Below are 10,581 nucleotides of genomic sequence, written 5' to 3'. Positions count from 1 at the left end.
CCTAAATATTTTTTTCCTGGGACATGCCAGATTCCAGCTGCATCATTCCCTCCACTTTGGGCACAGTGCTTTGGAATTTCTGGGACCTGGGGAAGACATGTCTGGCAAGGCCTCTGTTTCAGTATAAATTATTATGAATTCCTCCTCCAAACCTTACAACGAAAAGGAAGCCCAACTCTGAAGACACCTGCGATCATATTTCACTTTTATTATAGTTGTCCAATTGTAAGGTGGGGGATGACAGGAAACAAACAACAAGCAGATCAGCAAAAAAGCCACGTCCACTACTTGATTGCAGCAAGGAGGAGAGATGCAAAATCTGATCCCATACTTGATCTCCAATACTGTCCAAATCTAAAGACACAGATTGTTCCCTCAGCAGAAGGGATTCCAGTGATGGATGAGGCCCCCGGACAGTCCTTACTGCGCAAAGGGTTTTGTCAGGGGCTCCTGGTCTTGCAGAAGAAGCAGATTGCTCTCCCCTGTCCCTCCTTTTGGACCAACACCATCAGTGTGACATCAACCCTACCCAAATCCAGAACAACCTTCCAGGTACAATCAGGGAATCCTGTCCCATCAACCCAAAATTCAAGATTCCCCGGGTTCTTGTTCCCTAGAAAGTCTCTTCCGTGCACAAGGAACCCAAAGGAGGACTTTAGCCATTGGCTGTCCTCTCCCCATGGGGCAAGGATGAGATTTCAGTTCTGTGAAACCCCCCCCTGCCCCCTCAACACCCCTCACCCACTCCTGTTTCACAGGGGCTCGAAGGTGTCTTTCTGGCAAAGGGGGTCTTCCGAGGGCGGGGCCTCCTCTCCTTCCGTGTTTAGCAAGACCATCTGGATGGCCTTGGGGACATTTTCGAAGAGGGCGGCCCGGTTCTGTTGTTCACCCTTCTTGACCCAGTGGCCGTAGATTCGGAAGGCACAAGCGTCAATTAGCTTGCGCACCCCCTTGAGGGCATAGGGGTCGCACAGCAGCAGCTCCTTCGTGACCGGGCGCACCCGGCGGTAGCTGGAATAGATGCGGATGGAAGCCCGAACTGTCCACACAATGACCTGCCATGGGGGAAAGAGGAAGACGTCACAAATACAGGCCACAAGTCAGAGAGAAGGAGGCGAGGAGGTTCATAAGTCATCTCCTCCCTACTAGTGGTACAGGAAGTCCTCAGCTTAAAAAGTTCATTAAGCACCCCTCTGAAATTACAACATCACTGGGGGGGGAAAGTGGCTTAGGATCGTTTTTTTACACTTACAACCATTGCAGCATCCCCCCGGTCACGTGATCAAAATTCGGACCCTTGGCCACTGGTTCATATTCATGACCGTTGCCGTGACCTCGGATCATGTGATCCACTTTTGCAACCTTCTGGCAAGCAAAGTCAACGGGGGAGCCCGATTCACTTAACAACTGGGTTACTAGCTGAACAACTGCAGTGATTCACTTGACCATAAGCAGGGCAAGATTTCACATCACAACTGTTTCACTTAGCGACAGAAGTTTTGGGCTTGATTGTGGCCGTAGGTTGAGGATTACTTGTAGTGCTTCAGGGTATTTGTAGAGGCCTTTGCTCTCCTGCAGTGATTCTCAACAAGCTGGAGACGTATGGACTTCAAGTCCCATAATTCCCCAGCCAGCATATATATACCTTCCACTCTGCTGAGACTGAGAAATGGTGCTTTAGAGAGAGAGACAGAGTGCTGGATCTGGAACTTTCTGCATCCAAAGCATGTTCCTTTTGACATTTTTATTTTATTTTAAAAGGAATGGAGTCTAGAACACAGTTCCCCAACCATTCCGGGTTGGTGGCCTGGAGTGGGAAGAGGAGACGGTTTTGTGGAAGGGACTGGCTCATGTGACTGTGCACATTTAAGAGGCATGGACTTCAACTTCTAGAATCCCCCCAGCCACCCAACCTTTTTTTTTTAAACCCTCACGAAGTGAGCCATTTTGAAATGTCTCCCACACTCAGAAGTGTTAAAAGCAGACATCCTCAAAAAAAGCCATGTTTGGCTTTCACTTCGGCCCATAACCATTTTATTTTTGCTTCCGGAACGCTCAAAAACACCTGTTTTGTAGTCAATACAAAATACCCTTTTGGGAATGAAGAATGGAATAAAGACGACTTAAATCAATACCATGTATTATTCTTATCTATTTGTCATTAAATGAAGTAAGAATACTGCCACTTACTCTGAACTTATGGAAGGGACTGAAATGCCGCTGCTCCTTTCCGTAGCGCTGGAAAAAGGGGTGCTGCAGCGCCTCCTCAGCGCTCAGCCTTTCCACGGGATCTACTTTCAGCAGTCGGCAGATCTGCCAAAGGAAAGAAAGGAGGGGCAGGGAGTTTCCTAAGAATCATTCTGGGGAAAGAGGATTGCTGATGGATTCTGACATGGAAAAGAGGAACTGAGAAACAACCTCATGGTTTAAACATGTATTGATTTGATTTCTCCCCAATCCCACCCTTCTGTCTGTCAGGCTAGGCAGGCCAACATGATCCACAAAAAATACAGATAGTCTTCGACTTACGACCAAAACGAAGCCAACCCATTACAATCATAAGTCGTGACAGTCATAAAGTTAGTCACTGCACAACTGGACCCCTTTTTATGACATTTTAACAGCAGCCCTGAAAGCGACCACTATGGTTGCAAAGCAAACCAATGGCCGTTTTTGCCAAAAACTGGAAGTGCCGGGTTTTGCTCAAAAAACGTTGTAAAGTGTGGTCATGTGACCTTGGGACAATGCAAATGGCCACAAATGCAACTGGTTGCCAAGTACCTGAATGCAGTCACATGACCAGCTTGGAGTTGGGGGTGGGGGGGAAGGCTGGCTTTGGTACTTCAGAACCGGGATCTAAGTACCTTTGGGGGTCCATCATAACTTCAAAACAATATTAAGTGACCAGTCGCAAGTCATGGATAACCCTGTAGAGCAGAGTTCTCCAACCATTCTGGTTTGGTGGGCGGAGGGGCAGGAGCATTTATGTGCGCCTGCGAACAAGGCAGCACAAGATCACATGAATGGGGTTGCAACATCACGCAAATGAGACCATGAATGTGTGCGGGATGCAAACAGGTACGCATGTGCAATGCTCATTGCAACGCCAGCACCAGTCGTGACGCTCACTGCAGTGCTAGTACAAGTGGGAGGGGTGTGGTTAACTGATTAGCCATCCATCCGTCCCGGTTGCCAACAGGCCACAGTCCGGGAGTGGGCCTTGGCCCACAGGTTGGGGGCCCCTGGTGTAGAGTTTGGGATGGCAAAGTCCCCTCCAGCTTGACAAGCTCCAACGTGGAAGAGCTGCAGCCTTTTCATTTCTCTCCATTACCCCGCGAGGCCCAATGACGCTGCTGCCTTCTTACCAAATCCTTGACTGTGTCGGATCGGTCATCCCACTCTGGAGAACCAAAGTGATACCGGCCTTCCATGATCATCCGAAGCATCAACATCTGTTTGCGGTGCCAGAAAGGGGGAGAGCCAGCCAGGAGGGTGAAAAAGATAACGCCACAGGCCCAGCTGCAGGGAAGGAACATTAAGTAGAGAATATTTGTAACTCAGGATTGGACTGTGAAGGATGTGTCTCTGTGTTTTTATTTTTATAATTATAATGTACACTGAAGATGGCATTTAGTTTAACTGTACGAAGTGCAGTGACAATAAAGTAAAGTAAACTTTAACTATGGAGTTTTTGGTGCTCTCTGAGCTTGGTTGTTTCCTTGCAGATGTTTCATTACCCAATTAATCACCAGTGCAATCGAACAGTAAACAACAGCCTAATCAAGGAACCATCAAAAACACTCCCAACAACCCTGACAGGGCAAGTCACCGGTATATAAACGAACTCCACTCCCTTGTAGCACTGATGATGTCACTTTTTTGGGTAATGAGGCATCTGCAAGAAAACAAACAACCTCAGGGAGCACTAAGGACCCCAAAAGGAGAAGATTATTTTCGGATGCCTCACCCCACCTTGGCTGGCAGGTGAGGACAATCGTAGTCCAGGATGTCTGATGCTAAAAAGGTTGGGGAAGGTTCCCTGACCCCATCCCATTCCCTAAGTATAACTTACAGATCCACCTCCTTCCCATAACCAGGGTGAGTCTCGTCCATAGAACATTTCAATATTTCTGGTGCCAGATAGCCTGGGGTACCGCATAGTTCTGCAGGGAAGAGTCAACAGATTCAGAGAACTTCAGAGAAATGCAAATTGGGAGACCTTTTCAGAACAAGAAAGGTGGATTGAATAGCCTACGAAAAGACGCTGCGAGCTGAGCTTTCCTGCCTGCCCTGTGCCTTAACAGAAAGCTGCTCCATGGGGAGCAGTTGGAAAGGCCTCCCCAAAGAAACGGCACCGGAGGGGACCCCACACCACACCTCGAAGTTTCTCTCCCGGCTTCAAATGGCAAGAGAAGCCAAAATCAGATAGTTTGATGCTAAGATCGTCGTTCATCAGGATGTTCTCCGGTTTGAGGTCGCGATGGACGATATGGTTCTCATGAAGGTAGTTTACGGCCTCCAGGAGGGCACGCATGATGCACCTGAAAGAAGGCAACATAGAGGCCGGGGCTGATGCAAGGACCAGGCCTTGAAGCCCTTCGCAATCTAGGCCCAACAGTGGACTTTCGGTTTACCTGGTCTCCTTTTCACTGATGGTTACTTTCTCCGTAAGATAGTCAAAAAGCTCACCACGTCTCATTCTGCAAGGAAAATTAAGAGTCTGAAAGCAGAATGCTCTCTTTCTTGCATTTACTTGTTTTATTTAGTGTATGGCTCTCTTTCTCATAATTATAATTTAATGCAGGGTTATACTGGCAGCTTTAAGCTGTGCAGACTTCACTCCCAGAATTCCCCAACCAGCGTATCATTTTATTTCCCACCCATTTTCAAACGTTGGTTACTTACAAATCAAAGACTAGGAACATGAAAGTAGATGTCTCATAGGAATCTATCAGCGTGACTGGAGAAAAAAGAAGAATGGTCACTTAGGTCATAATTGCTTCAGTGTTTATAAAATGACACTTGTATCTAATGGCAGAATACAAAGACAGGCAGTCCTCAATTAATCACCGCAATTGAGGCCAGAATTTTGGTTGCAAGCCATTGCGGTCATTAAGCAGGTAACCTTGTGACCTGATTTGGTTTTATGACTGCTTACATGATCTCTTTACAAGCCAGTTGGGTAATTTTGGGCCAATCGCCAGTAGACTGAGCTCTAGTCCCAGAGGAGGGGTGCTGCCACTTCGGACCGCTTCAGGTGAACTGGTAGTTCCGACCAATGTTGGAACAAGAAAACACTGCGCAGAAGTTTCAAACAGCCCCACAGTATTTTTTAATGTCTTAAAATATGACTGAAAATATCCCCCCCTCCCTTCCTGCTCTCTCTGCACTGAACTCTCTCCTCCATCTGGTAATTGGTGAAATCAAGGAAGACTCTGCCCAGAGACCGATGACGCTGCAGAAGGGAGAATTCCCATTGGTCCTCTGGGGCTTCGTCGGTTCCTAGGAAAACGTGATTCGCTGGTTGTAGCCTGCGTTTCTCTGCACATCCAGGGTTTCTCAGGCATTGTGTTGTCGGAAGCCTTGTTCTGGGCTCCTCAGTCTTTCTGCAATCCCTTCGCTTTGCGGAGAGAGGAAAGCAGCATGGAGTTGGACTGCCTGAGCCAAAGGAGTCCACGGGATCTTGAGACTTGATTTTTGAGCAGTACCAATCCATTCCACTCTTTCCTTTCCTTTCTGTCCTTCTATCTTCCTTTCCTTTGCCTTTTCCTTTCCTTTTCTTTCTCTTTTCCTTTCCTTATTTCCTTTCCTTTCCTTTTCTTCTTTCCCATTTCCTTTCCCACCCCCTTCCTTCCCTTCCTTCCTTCCTGGGGGTCTGAGGGAGAGGACCCTTTTCCTCCTTGCCCCACTCCCCAACATCTGCTCTGAAAGCAATTATGGCTAAAAAAAGAAAAATCAGGTGCTCAGGCATGAAAATGTGCCGCTCAAACACCATGCTTTTCTGCACACAGTGAAGAAAAATTAGAGGGAACATTGGTTCCAACCACCGGATGGGCACGCCCACCTGCACCAACCCGTCCTATTTATCTCAAGCTCTGATTTGTTCCCCCACCACGAAGCCGAGCTGATTGCCGTGCCTCACCTGGTCTACTCACCACGGCTGCCTGAGGTGGTTTGCTGTGTGCTTGAAGCCGCGCGAAAGTGAGGAAGGCATATGTGCATTTCCAGTGAACCAGTTGTTAACATATGTGCAGCCCACCTGCCTACCTAGTCCTCTCCTAGGCATGAATACTGGTTGGGTGACTTTGGGCCAGCCATTCTCTCTCACCTCTACCCACTTCACTGGATTGTTGTCAAGGAGGGAAATAGGAGTAGTAAGTAGTACAAGCAGTCCTTAACTTACAACCACTATTGAGTCCAAAATGTATGTTTCTAAGTGAGACATTTCTTATGTGAATTTTGCCCCATTGTTAAGTTACTAACCCAGTTGTTAAGTGAACCTGGCTTTCCCGCTGACTTTGCTTGTCAGAAGATTGCAAAAGGTGATCGCGTGACCCCAGGACACTGCAACCTTCACAAATATGAGTCAGTTGTCAAACATCTGGATTTTGATCATGCGACCGTGGGGAGGCAAAGCAGTCATAAAATGCGAAAAATGGTCATAAGTCACTTGTTTCAGGGCCCTTTGTAACTCTGAACGGTGACTAAATGAACTTTTGTAAGTCGAGGACTACTTGTATTATGTACGTTATCACTTTTTGTTACCTATAAAGTAATAGAAGGCAGAATAAAAAGCAAATAAATATAATAGATCTGCAGGACAGAGGAGGGTGCTGAGAGGATGCAGGTGGTACAGCCACACTTACTGATGAATGGGTGACCGGACACCTGGTGCAGGATGGCAATCTCTTTGCTGGTTGACAAGCGCACTTCTTCCAGCTGCTGGGGAGTCATGCGCTCCGGGGTTACCTCAATAATCTTCACTGCAAACTCCTGTCCTGTCTGCTTGTGAATACATCGCCGGACCACGCTGCTAACCCCTCTGTGAGTGGGATGAGCAGACGATGTGCAGAAAAATCAATTTTCCAGAAAAACTAATGTGTCCCAGTGTGGGAAAATAAACTGAGATACTTCCACCCCTCCAAGTCCTTCCGTTGCATCCCTTCTAGCCTCACCTGCCAATAACGTCCTTGGGGTCGTATTTCTGGTAGAATTCCTTGGCTCCAGCCCAGTCTGGAAGCTCGTCATCCAGGCCCACGTCTCGTGTCATTTTGCTGGAGGCTTGGTAAACCACAGGTGCCGATTCAGATTCTGAAATGCACAAAGAGGCAAAGGGAAACCTGTCAAAGGTACTTTCTGGACGCGGATGCTCCCTCATCTCCATGCACAAGTCTAAGAAGAGACCTAAGTGGGAAAATCAACCTACGTGATGGCAGCCTCAGGCCGAGACATTCCAATGCACACATGTCTTTCGTGGTGGACTTCTTGGAAGAGACAAAGGAAAAGGACTTAATTGGACTGAAGAGACTAACCCCCTTTCTAAAAAAAAAATATTCAGTGGCAGGATGGATTTTAAGACATAGGGAACTACCCCAAGGAGCTCTCCCCTACAGTCAAACAGAGCTGTGATTCCTCATTTGGATCTATTAACAAATAAACAATCTATCAATTAACATTTTGCACCTTTGTGCTACAATGGGTGTAGCAAATCAGGGCAAAAATGCCACAAAGATTTGACACACACGCCATATATAGTATAAGAAATAATGGGATTAGAGGCATGACCAAGCAAAGATATCCCCATGGAATATCCCATTAAAATATTCCAAATATGTATCAGCCTCTAAAAGGTAAAGGTTCCTCTTGCACATATGTGCTAGTCGTTCTCGACTCTAGGTGGCAGTGCTCATCTCCATTTCAAAGCCAAAGAGGCAGCACTGTCCAAAGATGTCTCCGTGGTCATGTGGCCAGCATGACTAAACATTGAAGGCGCACGGAACGCTGTTACCTTCCCACCAAAGGTGGTTCCTATTTTTCTACTTGCATTTTACATGCTTTCAAACTGCTAGGTTGGCAGAAGCTGGGACAAGTAATGGAAGCTCACTCCGATATGCAGCACTAGGGATTCGAACAGTCAAACTGCCGACCTTTCTTATCGACAAACTCAGCGTCTTAGGCACTGAGCCACTACAATTCCACATTTTGCCCAGAGTCATACCTTCTTCCTAATGTCTGCTTTTCCATCCCACTAAAATTATGTCTAAACCTCTAAAAAGTCATATCATTTTAGCTTCATCACAATTTTAGAATTGGAATCTAGATCTCCCCTCAATAAAGATGTAAATCTTGCAATGTTTCCTTAGGAGTATAAATGTCATTAAACTTAAATGAGATGGGGGTTTTCCCCAAGAAAAGATGCATAAACCTGACAATATTGTCCAATGAGAGATCTTTGGTGCTCTCTGACCTTAGTTGTTTTGTTGCAGACATTTCATTACCCAAACTAGATAATACTACAGTAGCACTGATAATGTTATGTAATTTGGGTAATGAAACATCTGCAAGAAAACAAGCAAGTTCAGAGACCACCAAGGATCCCTCATTTCAACCCTGAGTTACAAATATTCTCCTTTATAAGTTATTTCTAATAGCATGGTAAATCAAATTGGCTCAGAGAGCGTTCTACTTACTACGATAGCTTTCTCAACTTCACGCCCTCTGGAACTCATAACTGTCGAATACAAATATCTGTTTGTCACATTTGCTAAGAAATTACATGAGTGGTAATCCAAAATTTCCAAATGATACCAGGAAAAAAGGGAAGGCATTCGTTGGTTGTGTTGCTGAATCTACAGGCTGAAATTCTCCACAATTTAATATTAAAGGGTATTAAGAAGGGCATCTCCTATCTTTAAGCACTATTGATGTGTTTGGTTTTTAAAAAATCGATAGCAAGAAACCTGGTTTACGAATCTGGATTCAGTACATGAAAATCTACATGATTTTATCTAGAGCAGTGGTTCTCAACCTTTTTTTGGCCATGCCCATCTAAGCATCTTTAAAATCCTGATGCCCCTCCCCCTATAATTCTTACTTTCCTCAAAAAGTGAACTCTACTCATGCAGAGGAGGCTTAAAAGGCCATTAGTTTGGTTTAAACAAGGTTAAAATTGCCAGCATTGAAAATTAAATTCCCCCTCCCCTGTGGGGCCCACATTGGGAACCGCTGGCCTAGAGTATACCATCCATTTCTATGCCTTATCACAGAAAGAGAGCGGGGAGAGAGATGGAGGGAGGGGGAGAGTGGGGTGTAAGGGAGGACGGAAGGAGGGAGGGGGAAATGGTGGTGTGGGAAGGGGAATGGAAGGAGGGGGAGAGGGAGGGAGGAGGAAATGGAGGAGTGGGAAGGGGAATGGAAGGAGGGGGAGGGAGGGGTGTGGGTAAGGGAGAAGGGAAAGGAGGGAGCGAGGAGGAAAGGAAGGAGAGGGAGAGGGGGGGGGAGAAGGGATACCTGCATACTTATCCCTGCACTTGGCCCTTGTTTCCTGAACATACTTAGAATACCGGCCTACCTTCCAAGGTTGTTGCAATTACTCAGAAATCAAGGAGCCAGGCGCGAAGCCATCAAACGCAGCGTCCTAAGGACAAAACACAGAAAACGCCCATGAGATTACAAGAACGGGCTCTGCGGCGAAAGCTTCATCTTCCATCCCTCTCCCCCCACCACCACCGCCGCCAACATTTGCTAGGCCACGAGGAGAAATGCACTCTGAGCGTTCTCAGGAACTACACGCTTTGCATTTTAGGTCCGTGGCCTAGCAGCGAGAGGGGGGGGGGGAGAAATTCCGGGGTTGAGCGGTTCCGAGTCCCACGACGCCACCCCACCATTACCCGCCTCTCCCGGCCCATAAGCCCGGTCCGCTTACCTCCTCTCGGCCTCTCTTTTTGCAGGGGGGGCCTTTGGTCTCCCGTTATGCAACGTGCTCCCGCAGGAAGAGACGCCCCCAGAGGCTCACCTGGCGGCGCCCTCGCTTTAATTGAGTGAATGGCACCCGCCCCACGACCACAGCCGGCGACTTCCCGGGCCCCGCCCCTTCGATGGGATTGGTTCGCGTTCCCTTCAATGCGGCGGGGTGTGACCAGAGCGACCAACCGGACTGGCGAGAGCGGCGCCCAATGGCCAGACGAAACAGAGAGCGGAGGGAGGCGGGCTTGTCTAACGGCAGAAGCCAATCAAATGAAGAAGAAAAAGAAAAAGAAGAAATGGAAGGGCGAGGATTAAAAAGGAGAAGCGCTGTTTCCTACCCCACCCTACCGACGAGAGGAAGTTCATCCAATGAGAATGGAAAGGTTGTTAAGGTGTCAGGAGGATGAACCAATCGACTGCTGGGATTTGGATAAGGGAGGGAGAGGCGGCGCGGCCCGGTAAACAAACTTTGGGTGAAGCTTAGCCAATCGGGAAAGGGAAGGGGCGAGTGCCAGGCGAAAGGGTTATTCTAGGTTTCACGGTCGCCAAAGGAAAGGTCGAGAGGCCGGAGGGGGGGGGGGATTCTTCCACGCCTTTCTTCCAGGCTTGGTCACG

The 10,581-nt window shown here is 47.5% G+C and overlaps 1 protein-coding gene across 2 annotated transcripts; it reads right to left on the bottom strand.

Moving 5' to 3' along the window:
• Nucleotides 1-188: 188 nt before the first annotated feature.
• PHKG2 (phosphorylase kinase catalytic subunit gamma 2) lies at nucleotides 189-10,086 on the bottom strand. 2 transcript variants are annotated; one of them, XM_032237879.1, is made up of 12 exons: nucleotides 9,926-10,086; nucleotides 9,572-9,637; nucleotides 7,427-7,484; nucleotides 7,176-7,311; nucleotides 6,867-7,042; nucleotides 4,906-4,960; nucleotides 4,635-4,700; nucleotides 4,378-4,541; nucleotides 4,073-4,163; nucleotides 3,366-3,519; nucleotides 2,191-2,313; nucleotides 189-1,055 (listed from the first exon to the last, which is right to left on the bottom strand). In XM_032237879.1, exons 3-12 carry the CDS (start codon nucleotides 7,464-7,466, stop codon nucleotides 753-755), a joined length of 1,308 nt encoding a protein of 435 aa, XP_032093770.1. In that variant the 5' UTR covers nucleotides 7,467-7,484; nucleotides 9,572-9,637; nucleotides 9,926-10,086; the 3' UTR covers nucleotides 189-752. The 2 variants fall into 2 exon arrangements, with proteins under 2 accessions (XP_032093770.1, XP_032093771.1); XM_032237880.1 differs by lacking the exon at nucleotides 7,427-7,484.
• Between the last annotated feature and the right edge of the window lie 495 nt (nucleotides 10,087-10,581).

This window comes from Thamnophis elegans, chromosome Z (assembly GCF_009769535.1).
Source record: "Thamnophis elegans isolate rThaEle1 chromosome Z, rThaEle1.pri, whole genome shotgun sequence".
Classification (NCBI taxonomy): domain Eukaryota; kingdom Metazoa; phylum Chordata; class Lepidosauria; order Squamata; family Colubridae; genus Thamnophis; species Thamnophis elegans.
Note: the sequence above shows the minus strand (reverse complement) of the source record. Positions and strands in the feature narration are given on the sequence as shown.

Bases quoted from the DNA above. Each gene is read 5' to 3' on its own strand.
- PHKG2 (XM_032237879.1), bottom strand. From the start codon at position 7,466: ATGTGTGCATTGGAATGTCTCGGCCTGAGGCTGCCATCAC. The intron at 4,701-4,905 runs GTAAGTAACCAA...TTTTCCTTGCAG, and splicing joins ATGTTCCTAGTCTTTGATTT to AATGAGACGTGGTGAGCTTT. The intron at 4,542-4,634 runs GTAAACCGAAAG...GCCTTCTTTCAG, and splicing joins ATCAGTGAAAAGGAGACCAG to GTGCATCATGCGTGCCCTCC.